Raw genomic sequence first — 20,011 nt, 5'->3', positions numbered from 1 at the left:
AGCCATCACTTGCTATATCTCTTCTTTTTCTGTTAAAATTTTGAACATGTTCAACTTTCCTTTACCTTTCTATCACATTTTATTTTCTCTTAATGAACTATTATTATCATCTTTTAGAATTTCTGGTTCATATAATTCCAGCCCCCACCATTCATGTTGCTGAATTTACTAACACTGTGTATGGAGTAGTTAACACCTAATGTTTACTTTAGTGCCAGATCTACTTTGTGGCTAATTAATGGTTTTGCTTTTGGCAGTTGGGGACCCTTCCTGTTTCTGTGGTAATTAGTGTTGTGTAAGTCATAATAGGCACCAGGTATTTATTGTAATGCTGTAATTTGCTTCTGTTGTTGCTATTGTTTGTTTCACCCTTTTCTGGGAGGTGCCAGAAAATTACTGGGACACCACAAGTTCACAGGGTAGAATCTTTGCTGCTGAGCTGAAATCAGCAAACAGAGTACACCTTGCTCCACACATAAGTGAACCATGTTGAAACTTCAACAATACTTTATTGGTTTGGGGGTGGGGGTTATGGCTCAGGGGTAGAGTGCTTGCCTAGCATGTGTAAGGCATTGGGTTTGATTCTCAGCACTATATATAAATAAATGGAAATAAAGATCCATTGACAATAATAAACAATATTTTTTAAAAAGGCAATTTAGAACCCCAACTAGACAAGATCAAAAAAGACCTTTTCATAACATATTATAATTAAAATGCTTAACATACAAAACAAGGATAGAATTTTAAAATCTCAAGAGAAAAATATCAGGTCACATATAGGCAAGTCAATCAGAAATACTTCTGATTTTTCAGCAAAAATTTTAAAATCCAAAAGGACTTGGAATGATATGTTCCAAGCCCCTCATGGATGGAGCAATGTCTTCTACAACATTGAACAGGGCCCTTATTTTCAAGTGGATACCCATTCTGGTTGATATAGGTCTTTATTTTGTGAATGTATGCTATTATACAAAGTTGAGCAGTTTACAAAATTTAAATGCAATGTTGGACCTGGAAGGTTGACTTGCAAATGTCTTTCAAAGTTAAGGGGCTTGTGGGTGCACAGAAAATAAAAGTGATGTAAGCATCCATGATACTGCTATAAAGCACCAAAGCACAGAATGCACTAGCATAATTAAAGCTTCAGTTAAGGATGGCCAAATCTAAAATTCCTAACAGTCTAAGGTTTGGAATGATAATATATGTTTTTCTGCCAATTATTTTTTATTTTTAATCCTATTGGTGGCAGGGAATGCTGGGGATTGAACCCAGGGCCTAACACATGCTAGTCCTGCACTCTATCACTGAGCTGTAGCCCCTTACAAATAGATTTTAAATCATATAGTTTTATTTGAGCTAAATAGAGTGCCAGGTTGTTTGCTAATTAAAATGTCTAAGATTAGACTAAGATATGGGCAGGCTCTCTGGTTCAGCCAATTACTACAGGCTCTTTGCCTCTGTTGTCAATTCGGTTGATGATAGACAAGCCAATGAGACCCCTGGGCTGCAAGGTTTGCATTAACCCCACTCGATAGCATGCAGGCCTAAGCACTGATCATGTTTGGTTGAAACAGGACTTATTTGGATAGTTTATGTTTTTGGATCACAGATCTACAAACAAATAGCAACAAGAGCATCCAGCAACAAAAAGATGTGCAGCCCACTTGAAAGGTTTTTATTGTTTGATACTGATTTTTTTTTCAGCAGGCCTTGTTATCAAGGAGGCTTTATATGGTTTGGGGTTTATGATTAATATGGTATTGGTTTTACTATTATCTGTAAATATGATTTTTAATGACTGTGTGGAGACTATATTGACTATATTCCATCTTGGTAATACAAACTGTCTGTAGTAATGACCCTCGAGAACTAATTTGAACTTCCTGGAGGGTAGCAGAAGGAAAGTCCAGATAAATTACCCTCTCCCTATGATCTGAATATAGAGGGAGGGTGTTTTGAGTGGTAGAAATTCAGACCTAAATGGGTCTTGTATCAGACATTATTAAAAGTCTTCATATATAATCGGTCCTTAATATTAGAAAGTGGAATAAATCTCTCTTTAAGGACATGTAAGAATTCTGGTAAAGTTTTAAAAAAATGATGTGTGGTGTGAATTGGCCAAAGGGCCTTGAATTATGAGAGATCAAGATCTGAAGCAAAATAAAGGCTTATAAAGGGATGCATTTGCCAGATTGGACTTAAAAAAGGAGGTGAAGATATAAATGTGTCTCATTAAATAGGCTGTTTGGGTCTCATTAGGGACATGACAATTCTACTGAATGCCTTTTCCAAGAGTTCAGCATTGTGTATTTGAAAGGTGAAATGTGTGCTACAATTAGTTATATTTGGAACTTTTAAGGGGATAAGCAGTGTTCCGTGAGGCTTTATAATGTGAGTTTAGTAAAAATTAAGACTCTGGAAACATGTCTCTCCTTAGACAGCATATTAAGCTCCTGCTATGAACTAAATGCTTGTGTTTTCCTAAAAGTTATATATTAGTATCCTCCTGTGTGAGGATATAAGAATTCTTTCTGTAAGCCAGGAAGCAAGCTCTCACCAGATAACAGATCTTCCAGTGTCTTGATCTTCAACTTTGCAGCCTCCTATAAGAAATGTGAGAAATAAACATTTGTTATTTAAGCCACCCCATCTATGATATTTTTGTTCTAGCAACCTAACTTAGACAATCCCATGTGTCAGTCCCCTTGCATGTTGACATGCGGCAGCACTTGTTAAGGCTCAAACACACCAACAGGGGATTGATTATACATTGGTTAATCAATGGGTATCTTTGGCAAGCACTGCGGTGGGGTTGGCAGTATAAGGATGAACTATTTGTTCCCCTGTTCCAGAGGACTCCTTTAGAATCAAACCGGGAGCTGGTCTTCAAGGGTATGACCAACAATACCCTTGAGGGTCTGGGGAGCATGAAGTTCACAGTGAATGCAGCCAGGTGGTCACTATAAAGAAGATAGATAGGTTGCTATCCCACCTGAGATAGGTTGGTATCCCAGGTACCATTGCTCTTCTGTGGGGGAGCCCAATCCGCTTTCCTCCATATGGGCTGTACAAACACAGGAACAAACCAGGGTGCTGCCCCAAATAATAATAAATACCAATGCCAAAAATGTGAGGGCCTCCTGAATAGGCCTCTGCCAACCACAGGCTGACAGGAAACATGCTGAAACACCTGGTCCAGGAAAGTGTGACTCAAGAGATCCGTCCTTCCTATAGCCTTACCAGAGAGCCCCATCTGGCCTAGTCTCTAGCCCACCAAGTTTAGCCAATTAAAAGTGCTCATAATTCGTTTAATATTATATTAGTTGTTGGTAGACCTTTATTTATTTTTATGTGGTGCCGAGAATTGAACCCAGTGCTTCACACATGCTAAGCAAGCGCTCTATCGCTGAGCTACAACCCCAGCCCCAAACTGCTCATTTTTAATATTTCAACACAAAGGAAGTGTGGGAAAGGAGAGATGTGGAAACCAGTAATAGACATAGAAGCAGACGGCAGGCAAATCTAAAGCAGAAACTCACCACAGGCAATAGCTCCTTCCCAAGCTGCTCTTCTGGTGGTTTTGAAACCAATTAGTAAGCCAACAGCTGACCTCTGAGAAGCTATGCCAGAACCAAGTTTATCAGCATGCTGTTCTGCTCACCAATTGTTTCATAAAGTTCAGAGTTTATTGATTGTGGGACACCACACGGTGCTCTGGTAAAAATAACCCTTGTTACTGACAACTTCAAAAGGAGAGGATTGCCACACGATCACAAAAGGGTCACAGAAGGGTCATACCAGGCACAGCTAGAATTATGGGGGCAGCATATTATTGCAAACCAGGTGATACTGGCAAGCTTTCCTGGACTCCTTGTGCAGCAATTTGAATAATTTTGTGGATTCCAAAGCATAAGGGCCATTCCTAGTTGTCTGGTATAGGGTCATAGGGCAATTAGAACAGGTGCATAGCAGCCAGGAGCATGAGAGCCCAGATAAGGGAAGTGGTTTAGGTTTGGCTTCAACCAGTTCTCAAGAGGGAAACTTGTTGCCCCAACAAGGGCCTCAAAACTGAGTCAATACATCATTTATATATATTTTAATAACATATATACTAATTTATATATTTATGTATATAAAATAGGTTTTTTAATAATATATAAATATATATTATATAAATTTCAAAAGAAACCAACCCCCCCTTCCCCTATACCTTGATCTCAGACTCCTAGGCTCCAGAACAATAAAACAATATGTTTCTGTGGTTGAAGCCATTTAGCTCATGGTACTTTGTTACAGTAGCCCTAGCAAACCAACACACTCCCAAACCAGTAGAGACGTTTTCATTCATGTTCTAAAGGGACAATTGCACGTCTCCCATCCCAATGCTCCACAGTTCACATTTCAGTTCACATTAAGCCCATTTTTAAGTGTTCAGCAGGCTTTGTGGGTCATGGCTAATGAATGGGAAACCCCTGCTCTAAAACAAATTTGTTTTTATCACCATCTTGATGCACCAAAATATTCTCCTAAAAGGTTTTTTTCCCAGAACCAAATATGTTGAACCCTTTCTCAGACCTTGAGAATATTACCAAAAAATCAATCTGAATTATTTTTACCATATAATTTTAGATGATTTGCACTTACAGCCAGGTACAGCGGCACCTGCCTGTAATTCCAGCTACTTGGGAGCTGAGGTAAGATTGCACGTTCAAGGCTAGCCTGAACAAAATTATTTGTTTGTTTGTTTGTTTATACATACACACTGTATGGGTTCTGTTCCTCTAGAGAACACTGATTAATATGTGGTAGAAATTATAATTAACAATAAAAAAATGTATCTTGGGCCACCAGTACTAAGTTTCAGGAGATTTTTATCACCTGGAGGGGAATCCCTCTAGCCGTCACTCCCCATTCCTCCTGCCCCAAACCCTGGAAACACTCATCTGCTTCATATGTCTATGAATATGACTCTTATGGGTATTTTATATAAACGTGATCATATAATATGTGGCCTTTTGTACCTGGCTTGTTTTCATAAAAATGTTTCAAAGGTTCTTCCATGTCATGTGTATACAAACACATTCTTTGTCATGACTGAATAATATCCAGTTGTCTGGATATACCACATTTGGCTTACACATTTGTTAGCTGATGGATTTGAGAGTTGTTTCCAATTTTGGTGATTCCTAATAGTGCTACTATGAACATTACTGTAGAGGTTTTTTAATACCTCTTTTCAATTCTTTGGGCCATAGAGTGGAATTTCAAGGCCATATTGTAATTCTGTTTAACTTATTAAAAACTTGCCAAATTTTTGTTCATAATGGCTGCAATTTTTTTTATTTCCCACCACCAATATATGAGCTTTCAAACTTCTCCACATTACTGTCAACATTTGTTATTTTCCACTTAAAAAATTATCATTATAACAATCCTAGTGAGAATGAAGTAGCATCTCCATGTGGTTTTGATTTGCATTTCTTTGATGACTAGTGACAGTGGCCGTCTTATTGCATGCATTGACTATTAGTGTATTTCCTTTGGAGAAATGTCTGTTCAAGTCTTTCAGCTATTTTTAAATTAAATTGTTTATTCCGAATAGTACAAGTTATTTATAAAATTTCTGGATACTACAACCTTACATATAATTTGCAAATACTTTTTCAAGTTATGTAGGTTATCTTTCACTTTCCTGATAATATATTTTGATGCACAAAAGTTGTAATTTTGAAGTCACATATGTGGAATACACTTGTAATCCCAGCTACTTATAATGCTGAGGCAGGAAAATCACAAGTCTGAGGTCAGTTTGGGCAACTTAGTGAGACCTTATCTCAAAATTTAAAATTTTAAAAAGAACTGGGGTGTACCTCAGAGGTAGCGCACTTTCCTAGCATATGCAAGTACCTATATTTACCCGCCAGTACTACAAAAGTCATAATTTTGATAAAGTTCATTTTTTAATATTTTCTTTAGATTCTTGGGCCCTTATGGTATCATAACAACTAAGTTATTGTAAATACAAGGTAGTGAAGAATACCATATAATTCATACCATATAAAAAAATTAACTCCAAAGAGACCAAAGCCCAAAGAAACCAAACCATAGCTTTGGTTTCTTTCGGCTTTGGTCTCTTTGGTGTTATTTTTTGTATATGGTATGAATTTCATTCTTTCACATGTGGTGGTCCATTTATTCCAGCACCATTTATTGAATAGACTATTCTTCCTCCATGAATGTTCTTAGCTCATTTGTAGAAAATCAGTGAGTCATAAAGTGTGGGTTTATTTCTAGACTCTCAATTCTATTCCATTGACCTATGTGTCTATCTTTTTAGTACTAAACTATTTTGATTTCTGTAGCTTTGTAGGCAGTTTTGAAATTAGGAATGTGAGTCCTCCAACTTTATTCTTTTTCATTATTATTTTTAACTGTTTTGGTTTAAATTAAGATTCCATGTGAACAGGAGGGTTTTCACTTCTGAAAAAAGTCATTGGGATTTTGATAGGAATTGCATTGAATATGTAGATCTTATTGAGAAGTATTGTCTTTTTAACAACATTGTCTCCAATCCATGAACATAGGATGTATTTCCATTTATTTAAATCTTCTGAAGTTCTTTTGACAATATTTTATAATTTTCACTGTACAAGTCTTGTAACCCCTTGATTAAATTAATTCCTATGTCAATGTTTTTGATGCTTTTGTCAATCGAATTATTTAATATTCTTTTCAGATTCTTCTGAATTGTTTAATATTGTTTAATATTCTTTTCAGATTGTTCATTGCTAATGTATAGAAATGCATCTCTTTTTTGTTGGTTGGTTGGTTGTTACTGGGAATTGAACCCAGGAGTGCCTTACCACTGAGCTACATTCCCAGCCCTTTTTATTTTTTATTTTGAGACAGGATCTGACAAAATTGCACAGGGCTTCGTGAAGGTGCTAAGGCAAGCCTCAAACATGTGATCCTCTTGCCTCAGCCTCCTGAGTCACTGTGATTACAGGCATTTACACTGCATACAGCAGAAATGCATCTCATTTTGGCATGTTGTTCTAGTATCCCCAAACCTTGCTGAATTTCTTCATTAGTCCTCGTGGGTTTGGGGTTTCTTTGTGGTATGTTTAAGACGTATGTCATATGTGAGTAAGGAAATTTTACTTCTTTCTCACCACTTGTGACAATGTTTATTTCTTCTACTTCCCAAATTACTCTGAATAGAACTTCCAGTAGAATGTCAAATAAAGTGGACAAAGTGGGCCCTCTTGCCTTGTTTCTGTTCTTGGGGGCAAAGCTTCTGAACTTCATCACTGAGCATTCTGTTAGCTGTGGGTTTTTAATAAATGTCCTCTATCGTGTTTGGATGTTCCCTCCCTATTCTGAGTTTACTGAGTGTTCTTGTCATGAAAGGGTGTTGGATTCTGTGTAGTGTCTTTTTTTTTTTTTTTGGTATCATTGAGATTATCATGTGTAGGGTTTTTTCTTTATTACATTAATGTGGCTTATTACATTGATTGATTTTAATATGTTGAACCATTACATTCTGTGGTTCAATTCCACTTAACATGCTGTGTTCCTTTTACGATGCTACTGCATTATGTTTGTCAGTATTTTGTTGAGGATTTTTCTATCAATATACGTAAGAGATATTGTTCTATATTTTCTTGTGATGTCTTTGTCTGACTTTGTTATCAAGTTAATGTTGCTCTCATAGAATTAATTAGGAAGTGTTCCTTTCACTTATATTTATTGGAAGAATTTAATTTGTTAACTGTTTAAATGTTTAGTAGTATTCACCAATGAAGTCATCTAGTCCTGAGCCCTTATTTGTAGAGAGGTTCTTTCCCTCCATATTTTTTATTGGTGTATTATAATTATACATAATAGTGAGATTCACTGTTACATAGTCATACATGAACACATTTTAACAATAAAATTTGGTCAATAGCATTCCCCAGGATTATTTCTCTACCTCCCCCCACCCACCCCACTCATCACTTTACCGGATTTCCCTTAAACTTTCATGTGATTCCTCTGACACCTTTCTTTTTCTCTGTCCTCATATGAGAGAAAATATATGACCCTTGACTTTCTGAGTCTGGCTTATTTTACTTAACATAATGCTCTCAAGTTCCATCCATTTTGCTGAAAACAACATAATTTCATTTTTCCTAATGGCCCATCATGTGACTATGCCAAAATTTATTTAACCATTCATTCAGTGATGGACACCTTAGTCTTATTCCATAGTTTGGCAATTTTGAATTGTACTATAAACATGCTATAAACATGGGTATACATATATCACTATAACATGCTGACTTTAATTCTTGAGGATAAACACCGAGGAGTTGTATAACTGACTCATTTAGTGCTCCATTTCTAGTCTTGTGAGGAATCTCCATACTGATTTGCATACTGGTTATATTAATTTACAGTCCAACCAAGAGTATAAACGTGTTCCTTTTTTCTGTGAGGAAGTTTTTGATTATTGACTCAATCTCTTTCCTTGTTACAGGCCTATTCATATTTCCTTTTTTTTTTTTCTTTTTAATTTTAAGTACTGGGGGCTGAACCCAGAGATGCTCTGAGAACATTCCTGGCTCTTTTGTTTTGTTTTGTTTTTGAGTCAAGGACTCTGTTATTCAGGCTGGCCTTGAACTTGTTATCTCCTACCTTGGCCTTCTGCAGATTTTTCTAATTCTTTTTGATTCAGTTTTGGTACTTTGTGTGTTTCTAAGAAGTTGTTAATTTCACATAGGTTATCTAATTTATCAGTATACTCTTATTCATAGTGTTCTCTCATAATTCTTCTTTCCATAAATCAGTAGTAATGCCCCTGCTTTCATTTCTAATTTCAGAAAATTTGAACCTCCTTCTTTCTTTCTATTTTAGCCAACTAGCCAAATTTATTTATCTTTTAAAAGCAAACTTTTGGTTCTCTTGACTATTATTTTCCTATTATTGATTTATCTTTATCTCCACTCTAGTCTTTATCATTTTCTTTTTCTGTTAGCTTTAGATTTAATTTGTTTTTCTTTTCTAGTTATTTAAGTTGTATATTTAGGGTTATTTATTTGAGCTGTTCTTATTTAATATAGGCATTTACAGTCATAAATTTTTCACTGAGAAATAGAAACACTACATTGAAAATTGAGATCAATTTTAAAATTGAGATCAATTTTATTCATCTGAATGTATTTCCTAATTTCCTCATGATTTTTTCTTTGTCCCATTAGTTGTTTAATTTCCACATATTCGTGAACTTCCCAGTTTCCTTTCTGAGACTGATTTCCTTTTCATTACATTGTTTCCAGGGAAGATGCTTTTTATTTTATTACATTCTTAAATTTATTCAGACTGGTTTGTGGCCTAACATATGGCCTATTCTGGGGACTGTTTCATGTGCCCTTGAGAAAAATTTGCATTCTGTTGTTTTGGGGTGGAGTGTTGTGTATCTGTCTGTTGAGTCTAGCTGTATTGTAGTGTATAGTGCTTTCAGCCTTCTGTTTCCATACTGACCATCTATCTAGTTGTTTTATCTATTATTGAAGGGAGAGAACTGAAACCTTCAACAATTATTATAAACTATTTCTGCTATCTGCTGTCAGTTTCTACTTCATGCATTCTGGAGCTTTTTTGTTAGGTGTGTATGTTTATAAGTGTGTATCACCTGTTGTATCTAACATATCAACATTTTATCAATAGTAAGTGGCATTTTTGTCTTTTTGTAACACTTTTGCCTTAAAATTTGTTGGATAATAGGTATATCCATCTTAGCTTTCTTTTGGTTACTACTTACAGAAATATATTTTCCATCTTTTCATTTTCATCTTATTTGTGTCTTTGGATATAAAATTAATCTCTTTTAGATAGCACATAATTGGATCATGTTTGTTTTCCCACCATTCTCTAATCTCTGACTTTTAAATGTAAAATTCAATCTGCAGTTATCATAATCAGATAAGGAAGTACTAATTCTACCATTTTTGCATTTGTTTTCACTGTATCTTATACATTGTTTGTGTTTCTCAGTTCCTCAATAATACTTTCTTTTCTGATTCTTTTTTAGAGAAATATTTTGTTTTCTTTTTCATTTCCTTTTTCTTGTTTTTTATTTATGTGGTTGTACTCAATATTATAATTAAAACTTACATTTATAACCATCTAGTTTAAATCAATATAACTTAGCTTCAACAGAACAAAAAGAAAATAAGGTGAAACGTTAGGTCCTATTCAACTTCATCTTTTTCCCTTAATATTTCTATTGTCACAAATTCGATCTTTTAAACATATGGGCCCATTTAACATAGATAAACTTTTTGAATTTGCCTTTTAAATTATGTAGGAAAAAAATTAGAAACTAAAAATAATACTGACATATTCACACATGTAGATATCTTTACCAATGTTTCTTATTTCCTCTTATGACTATAAGTTATTGTTTATGGGGAATGAACTCCTTTTTTTTTTTTTTCTAGAACTATCTTAATTTCTCCATTAATGTTGAGAGATAGTTTTGCCAGACATGGAATTGTTGCCTTAAAATTATTTTTCTTTCAACACTCTAAGTATGTCATTCATCCACATTCTGGTTTTCATGGCTTCTGATTAGTCACTGACCATTTATCTTGTTAAAGTTCTTTTGTGCAGATAAATCACTTCTCTTTACTGTTTTCAAGATTCTCACTTTGTCTTTGTCTTTTGACAGTTTGCTTATAATGTGGATCAGTGTGGATTTCTTTGAATTCACCCTACTTGGCATTCATTGAGTTCATTAAATATGTCAACACATGTCTTTCATCAGATTTTGGAATTTTTCAGCCATTATTCCTTCAAATATTCTTTTGGTCTCTCTCCTCTCTCTCTTTCTCTCTCTCCTTCTCTCTCTCATTTTCTCTCTCTCCCCCCTTTACCTCTCTCCCTCTCTCCCCTCTCCTTTCCTTCTAGGGCTCATCTTGTACACATTGTACAGTTGATAATGTTTTACAAGGCTCTTAGATTCTGTTCATTTTTCTTCCTTTTATTTATTTTTTCTTGCTTCTCAGACTACATAATCTCAATTGGGATTATCAATTTCTCAGTTTCAAGTTCTCTCTTTCCTCTGCCTTCTCAAATCTGCATATTTTTTTAATACGAATTTTTTCATGTCAGTGATTATACTTATGGTTCCAAAGTTTCCACTTTTTTCCTTTATTACATTTCTATCTTTGCTGGTATTTTTTTATTCGGTGAAATTGGACTCTTCTGATTTTCTTTTATTTCTTTTTACAAAGTCTTCTTTAATTCTTTGGGCATACTGAAAATACTTGATTTGAACCCTCTGACTAGTAGGTAAAATATCCATGTTTCTTTAGAGACACTTTCTATTTTCTTTCTTTATTTTCCCCCTGTGTATGGGTCAAAATTCCTTGTATCTTTGCATTCCTGAGAATTTTTTTTAATTCTTGGAAACTAAACATTTTGAATATTATAATGCAATACCTCTGGAAATCAGATTCTTCCTTCTTCCTTGGATTTGTTGTTGCTACCTGCCATAGTTCTTTTTGTTTGTTTAGTGAATTTTTTAGACTAATTTTTAAAATATAAATTCTTTTTTTTTATTGGTTGTTCAAAACATTACAAAGCTCATGACATATCATCTTTCATACATTTGACTCAAGTGGGTTATGAACTCCCATTTTTACCCCAAATACAAATTGCAGAATCACATCGGTTACACATTCACATTTTTACAAAATGGCATATTAGTGACTGTTGTATTCTGCTACCTTTCCTATCGACTATGGAGATATTTTAAGAAGGACATCCATGCTATGTATTTATATTACATACTGGATATTAAAAATTCTTTGGGAGTGACAATATAAAAAAAATAAAAAATAAATAAAATATAAATTCTTTGCTGTGTGTGCCTAATAACTTCTATGTTCCATTATCTTATTAATTATTCATTGATTTGACAATAATTTCCTTAAACACCTGCAACCCAAAGAGAATATCTCCTAGTCTTTGCGGATGAGTTCTGTGTACATTAGGAAAACCTTCAGCATGCACCAGGCAGTTTACAAATATACCTTAAACTTCACTGTCTTCCTACCTGAATGTTAGCCAGATGTAAGAATTTAGGGCCTTTTCAGACCTTTTCTGAGCATACGTCCAGCCCTGGTCAAGTGGACAGATGTTAGTTTCCCCAATGCATATGGAAGCTTTGCAAAGTACATAGCCTCCCACAGATCTCCCTTCCTAGCTTCTTCCTAAGCTCTTCAGTCTGTGTCCTGCTTATCCCATTTTTTTATCCCTCACCCCAGAGAGCCATTCCTAGAACATTTGCCTTTTAATGGTTTTCAGCAGATGACATTCAAGGGGTTCCAGCCCTGAGATAGTTTCAAAGTGAAAAAAATAAAGTCAAGATCCCTACCTGGGGGCCAAACCCTCAGAGAGTCACTAGAGAAGCCAAAACATGCCACCACGATTATTGTTTGAGAATGATATTTGTATTGCCCTTTCTGACAGTCACTGTCCAGCTGTGGTGTGGAGATGGTAGGCAGGTAAGTTAAAATGTCATTATCATTCTCTTACTGAAGTTTAGTAAGTTTTCTCTGTATTACGCATTCCCTTGGTTTTGATAAAGTATTTTAATGAAGTTTGAGAGTTCCAAAGAACTAGAGGAACAGAGTTTTGGAGTTTCCTACATTTTTGTTGATGTCACTCAATATATTGGCTTTTAAATGACCTTGGATCATTTCTATGCCATAGTCCCTAACCACCCTGCATTTTACAAACCCTTAAAATCTTGCTGTCTTCAAAAGTTAAACTCTGCGATTCCCACTAGAGACAACCTACATCCTGTACAGAAAATATGCTCACTTTCAAAGTTACTTTTAGACATTTTAAAGCCTTTCACCAAATATGACTTCACCTGCTTTTGCTTAAACATGCCAGGGACTTCAGGGACTCCATCACCCTCCACAGCCAGCTGCAATCACCAGCCCCCATTGAGTTGGGCAGTATACCCCCCTTTTCTTCCACCAGCCTTTCTAAACTGCATATTTAACCCTGAAATAGTTACCACATCAACTTCCTGTTCAGGTTGATGTTATCACAGATACTTCCACCACTAATACAAGCATTTCATAATAGCACTAATTGCACAAACACAAATATATGTACGCACAAAGCAGGTATTGTGTTCTCATGGTGTGGTTACTTGTGGTTGTTACAAGCATCATAGCTTAGAATACACTATCCTTTGTTTATTTCTCATCTGAACCACAGTCAAGTTCATTTGAATGCTACAGTTTCTATATCTGCTCTAACATTTGAGAAAAACATTGTTTAATCAGTAGTCTTCAAGTAATTTTGATAATGAGCCAGAATTGGCTTTGTTTCTGAGGGTCTGGGTTTGTTTGTTTTGGTTTGGTTTTCTTTCTTCTTCTTTTTCTCCCTAAGAATAAAAACTAGTCCTGCTAATTAATTCATGATTATATTATCAGGCAATAGATCCTACCGTATATTAAATGAGCAGCATCACAAAAATAGACATGCTGAGCTAAGTAAGGAATTATGGGTCTTATTTCATCTTGCCTATATATCTGTATTAAAGGGAACAGAAGAGAATGAGAAAACACTCCTTCTTCTTTTTTTAGATGTTGATGGACTTTTGTTTTTATTCATTTATTTATATGCGGTGCTAAAAATTGAACCTAGTGTCTCACACATGCTAGGCAAGTGCTCTACCACTGAGCCACAACTCCAGCCCCACACTTCTTCTTTTAATCCTTCTTCTTCCCTCTTATATTTCTCTAAAACAACACAGTTCCAGATAGTGATGTCCAATCAACCAAGAGACAAATCAAAATAAAAACCATGCTGATGATAAACAAAAAATTAATTTAAATATATAGTTAAGACTAAATATTTGAAGGAACTATGTCTAAACAACAGAATGCAAATGCTTTAAATCCTCAAAAATGTAAAATAATAAATAAAAAATCAGAAAGTGGAAAAAAGAGCAAGTTTTGCATGGAGTCAATGGACATTGTGTGACAGTGAAAACCTAACTTTAAAAATAAACAGACAGGCTCTGGAAAGCAGTATGGAGATTCCTCAGAAAACTTAGAATGGAACCATCATTTGGCCCAGTTATCCCACTCCTAGGTATATACCCAAAGGACCTCAAATGAGCATACTACAGTGATGTGACACAGCCATGCCAATGTTTATCACAGCACAATTCACAATAGCTAAGCCATGGAACCAACCCAGGTGCCCTTCAACAGATGAATGCACAAAGAAAATATGCTATATTATACACAATGGAATATTACTCAGCCATAAAAATGGCTTTATGACTTTTACCAGTAAGTGGATGGATCTGGAGATCCATCATACTAAGTGAAATAAGCCAATCTTATAAAAACAAAGGCTGAATGCTCTCTCTGACATGTGGATGCTAACACACAATAAGTGAGGGAAGGGAAGAACAGAAGCTCAATGGATTAGACAAAGGGGAATAAAAGAAAGGGAGAGAGGATGGGAATAGGAAATACAGTAAAATGAATTAGACATAAATTTGCTATGTTCATATATGAATACACCACCAATGAAACTCCACATCATGTACAACCACAAGAATGGGATCCTATTTAGAATAGGTTATATTCTATGTATGTATAATATGTCAAAATACACTTTACTATAATGTGTAACTAAAAAGAACCAATAAAAATTAAATTTAAAAAACAAAAAAAATTGAATGGTTAGTTACTTCTAGTTACATCTCCTAATATAGTTCATAATTTCTTTAGCGAACTCCTTTAAAAATGAGTATCTCAAAAAAATAAAAACGAGTATCTTATTGGCAAAGATTTTCTTTTCAAAATAGAGAAGGCAATGATCCAAATCCATTGAAGTATATATTTATGAAGATTTCTCTTTCTATTCAACATGTTCTTCTTTTAAATTCACTGAATGTTTTCCACATTGTTATGGTAAACCATAAAATACTGCTGAAAATCTCACTTTTCTGTACAGATATAGACTGTCTTTTTATTTTAATTTTTTGTTGTAGATGGACACAATACCTTTATTTTATTTATTTACTTTTATGTGGTGCTGAGGATCAAACCCAGTGCCTCTCAAGTATGAGGCAAGCCCTTTACCACTGAGCCACAACCCCAGCACTATAGACTTTCTCTTTTATAACAGTTTTAGTTCACAGAAAAATTTGAGTGGAAAGTACAAAGCATTCTGTGCTCCTTTCCCACACACAGGTGCAGCCTCCCCCATCATCAGCATTTCCCACCAAAGTGGTATATCTGCTATAACTGATGAGCCTATGTTGATTCTAGATTATTCCTCAGTCTACAGTTTATGTTGGTGTTCACTCTCAGTGTTAAATATTGTGAAGAAATTTGTATCTCCAAATTAGAATTGTTTCAGTTTCACACTTTAAGATCAAGTAACAATACTTCTTATTTAGAATAAGACTTCTAGATAAAAGCATTTTTGTGAAATTATTTTTTTTTCTCCTTTTTATATACATCAATAGAAAAGTATGCAGCTGATATTAACATGTTTGTTTATGATTGGTGGAATTGTAAGCACTTAGGTTTTTCTGTATTGGTTGAACTTAATATAGGTATATTTCATTTTCAAAAAAATAAAATGTCATTTTTTTAAATGCTTAAGCAATCCCGATGAATATTCCCTCAATAAATGTTAATGCTGATTTATAACATATTTGGCAAAATTGTCTTAGAAATTTATCTTGAAAACCAGTAAGAAACTTGAAAGACCCCAGAAGAAGATATAGTAAGCTTTGCAATTTGGGAAGATAAGAGCAATAAGAGCAATAAGTAGAAAAATCCAAATGTTTACTAGGGTTAAAATTGGGAAACTATTTTCATCAATCATGGCCACTGTTTAAGGCAGGTTAGACTTGTTCCACAGTGTGCTAGACTGCATAAACAATCACAGTGGCTTATGCACATCATGTGTGTATGCAGAAGGCAGGTTATTAAGGTTGAAGAATGTGCAAATTAATAACAAGAAAAAAATGAGGGCTGGGAATATAGCTCAGTTGGTAGAGTACTTTCCTCAAATGCACAAGGCCCTGGGTTCAATCCCACGCACCACAAAAATGGAAGGAAGGAAGAAAGAAAAGACTCACAGGCCCATTCACATAAACCAATTAATGCTGTTGATAAATTTTTATGACTTTTCCACACTTGAAAATGTTCTATAAGTTTAAAGCAATGTCTCCAAAGTTAAAATTAATTTAATCTTAGGTGATCATAACATACATGGTGGAGGGGACAGTGCTGGGGATTGAACTCAAGGACATGCAACTACTGAACCATATACCCAGCGCTTTTTTTGTATTTTATTTAAAGACAGGGTCTCCCTGAGTTGCTTAGGTCCTCAATAAGTTGCTAAAGCTGGCTTTGGACTCTCCATCCTCCTGCCTCAGCCTCCTGAGCCACTGGGATTACAGGTATGCACCATCATGTCCAGCCATAATATACATTTTTTTTAAAAAGAGAGAGAGAGAGAGAGAGAGAGAGAGAGAGAATTTTTTTAATATTTATTTTTTTAGTTCTCAGCGGACACAACATCCCCGTTTGCATGTGGTGCTGAGGATCGAACCCAGGCCACGCGTATGCCAGGCGAGCGCGCCACCGCTTGAGCCACATCCCCAGCCCTCATAATATACATTTCTTATCAACTAAAACAACTGATGAAATTCTCTTTTCCTTTTTTTCCTTTAATTTCAGATTCCTTTAGCATGTATGGAAATTGCACAACAAAACTCATTAATTTTTTCAATCGATAGGTTTAAAAATTAAATTTTAAAATTGAAAAAGTGAATAAAAGAATTTTGTACTCTTAAAGTATCTTGAAGATCCCAAAAAATGCACCTAGAAAATACAAAATTACACAAGTATGTACTCTATAAGACATTAAGGCAATAATATGAACATGTCATGTAGGATCTAGAAAATGATTGTGCATTCAGAAATAAATTGTTAAAAACAAACAAACCAAACTCTTAGATCTGAAATGTACCAAAATTCAAAACTTTTTGAGAATCGGCATGACACCCCAAGTGGAAAATTCCACACATGACCTCATGTGACCAGTTACAGTCAAAACAGGTGCACTAAAAATATTGTATAAAAATAACTGCAGTCTATATGTATAAAGTGTATGCGAAACAGAAATTAATTTCATGCTTAGAATTGGGTCCCATTGCCAAGATAGATCATTATATATAGGCAAATATTTCATAATCCAAAAAAATCCGAAATCTAAAACACTTCCAGTCACTTCCAGTCACAAGCATTTCACCTGAGAGGTGCTCAACCTGTAATAACAATAGTGTGTGTCAGTTGTTCATTCAAGTAAGATGGTATTCCAGAAAAAATAATAAGCAGTTCATTTGGGCTGGGGATGTGGCTCAAGCGGTAGTGCTCTCGCCTGGCATGCGTGCGGCCCGGGTTCGATCCTCAGCACCACATACAAACAAAGATGTTGTGTCCGCCGAAAACTAAAAAATAAATATTAAAATTCTCTCTCTCTTTAAAAAAAATAAGCAGTTCATTCAACTCAAAACTCAAAAGTAACACAAGCATTTGTGTTAAAGACAACCATCATACTTTGAGAGGTATCACAAGTGTTTTATCTATACTTCACATTTCACCAAATGGAATATTTTAAAACATCTATTAGGAGTTGACATTTAATAAAAATCAATATTTTTAAAAAGACAAACAATATCTTAACATTATTGTGAAAACAGAAACAACCTTAAGAACTTCTCCCAGAGGACCATCTTTGGTCTTTGGATCACATTTTTACTACAGCTAAGCTAAAACAAGCTTGGAAAACCAAAGTTTATTCTTTCCTCTTGAGTATCAAAGACATTAGAAAGTTGGAAAAGAAAGACCATGTAATCTGATTTTAATTAGTTTTTCTCTGCAAAGGAATTGTGAATTAAAAAAAACTTATTTCCACTTATAAAAGGAAATTCGTTTCTTTTTATATTATGTTCCTCCACAAAGATTACTGACAATTGTAAATTTAATGAATTTCCACTTATAAAGGGAAACATGTTTCTCTGTTATTTTCTCCCACAAAGATCACTGCTACACCCTAACATATCTCAAAAATTATGCATATAAGACATAAAAACTTTCATACAAATAATCAACTCCCCTCAATCTTTAGTTTCATCATTATCATGAGAAAAAAACAGATGAAATCTATCAGAATTTGGTGGTTCTAAAACAAATTAGTTAAATAGAATACAAACTTCTTAGGAATGAAAACTGTTCCTTATGATTCTCATTTTTCCTCCTTAATGTTCAAAAGACATTATTGATACACTAAGCCACTCAATGATGACCTAAAGATAAACAATAGCACAGACATAAAATAGACATAGGTCTCTGCTACCCATTTATGAAGAAATCTGAAGTCAATGCCAATCTAAGCTATGTTAGTCAACTTTGCATTATTGTGACCAAAATACCCCAAGAGAACAACATAGCGGAGGGAAGGTTTGTTTAGCCTCATGGCTCCAGAAGTTTAGTCCACGATTGGCCCAGTCTGTTGCTTTAATTCCAAGGTAAGGCAGAAATGCATGGCGGAGGGGAGCAGCTCCATTCCGGGCAACCATGAAGCAGAGAGAGGGAAGGGGTTAGGGGTACCCCTAGTGACCCACCTTCTCCGGCCAGTCCCCACCTGTCTACAGTTACCACCCAGTCCATTCAAACTACATTGGACTGATTAGGTCACAGCTCTCATAATCTAATCAATTCACCTCTGAATATTTCTGCATCAACACAGGAGCTTTTGGTGGACACCTCATATTCAAATCATCACACAGGATTGAGGGTCCATCAAATCTACTTTTTCCCTCATGATCCCACAAATAGTTGATAAATCTAACCAAAAGAGCCAGTCATGGTGGTGCATGCCCGTAATCCCGGCAGCTCCAGAGACTGATGCAGGAGGATTGCAAGTTCAAGACCAGCCTCAGCAACTAATTGAAGCCCTGAGCAACTTAGTGAGACCCTGACTCAAAATAAAAAAGTAGATAAATAAAAAGAAGATGTGGCTAGGGATGTGGCTCAATGGTAAAATTCCTCTGAGATCAATCCCTGGTACCAAAAATAATTAATTAACCAAGAGAGTATGCAGGACATCTGGGTTTGGTGTCTCATAGTCTGGAATATCTGTACTTAGTGATTCAATGAGATTTATTCTTCATTTAGTTGACCAAAATCTGTTTGTTTCTAATCCAGATAAATCAGACAAGGATAAAAAAAAAAACTATAACAAAAATGAGACTACTCATCACTATGTTCATCCCTCTCTATGCAAATGTGTGTGTTTACAGTCACACACAATACAGGGGTTGCACATAAAATCTGCTTACACAAGCTTTGAGGGGAAAACTGGCAGAAAGAAGATTAAAGATAACCCTGAAACTACACATGTAGAAATAAATGCATGATCTGTTTGCCTTACCAAAAAAAAAAAAAAAAGAAAGAAAGAAAGAAGAAGGAGGAGGAGGAGGAGGAGACCAATACAAACATATGAACTATGGCAATATATATTGTTTAAATCTTTGATGTGAATCATTCAAAAATTTTTCTTATTTACCATTTGACATCTGGAGTAGGTTTCCAAGTTTTGAATATATAAACCTTCTGAAGAGATCAAAATTAAGTCAGTAGCAAAGAATTCATAAACCATTCCTGTGTCATACTCTTAAAGTTGGTAACCAATAGAGTATAGGATGCAAATTTCTAGTTCAGTTTGAAATAATTTTTAGACAAGTTATTCAACAATGGAATAGATGTATCTGAAAATGCTATAATAAAGAATAATATTTGGGGCTGGGGCTGGGGCTCAGTGGTAGAGTGCTTGCCTAGCATATGCAAGGCCTTGGGTTCAATCCTCAGCACCACGTAAGAATGAATGAATGAATGGATGGATG

General features: G+C 35.1%; 1 protein-coding gene across 4 annotated transcripts in view; it reads right to left on the bottom strand.

The window, feature by feature from the left end:
- Positions 1 to 20,011, bottom strand: part of LOC107136317 (cell surface glycoprotein CD200 receptor 5-like) — a 60,824-nt gene that overhangs the window by 29,584 nt on the left and 11,229 nt on the right. For 2 of the 4 annotated variants that reach the window (XM_048803310.1, XM_048803312.1), the window contains exons 1-2: positions 2,996 to 3,420; positions 2,561 to 2,606 (exon numbers count right to left, since the gene is read on the bottom strand). In XM_048803310.1, coding sequence (XP_048659267.1) covers positions 2,561 to 2,606; positions 2,996 to 3,256 — 307 coding nt within the window. In that variant the 5' untranslated portion in view covers positions 3,257 to 3,420. Of the gene's footprint in view, positions 1 to 2,560; positions 2,607 to 2,995; positions 3,421 to 20,011 lie in introns of those variants that run through there. The other 2 variants (XM_048803311.1, XM_015478516.2) reach the window with 2 other exon arrangements.

The sequence above is a fragment of the Marmota marmota genome, unplaced genomic scaffold, assembly GCF_001458135.2.
Source record: "Marmota marmota marmota unplaced genomic scaffold, marMar, whole genome shotgun sequence".
NCBI lineage: Eukaryota > Metazoa > Chordata > Mammalia > Rodentia > Sciuridae > Marmota > Marmota marmota.
This window is presented reverse-complemented; position numbering and strand designations above follow the sequence as displayed.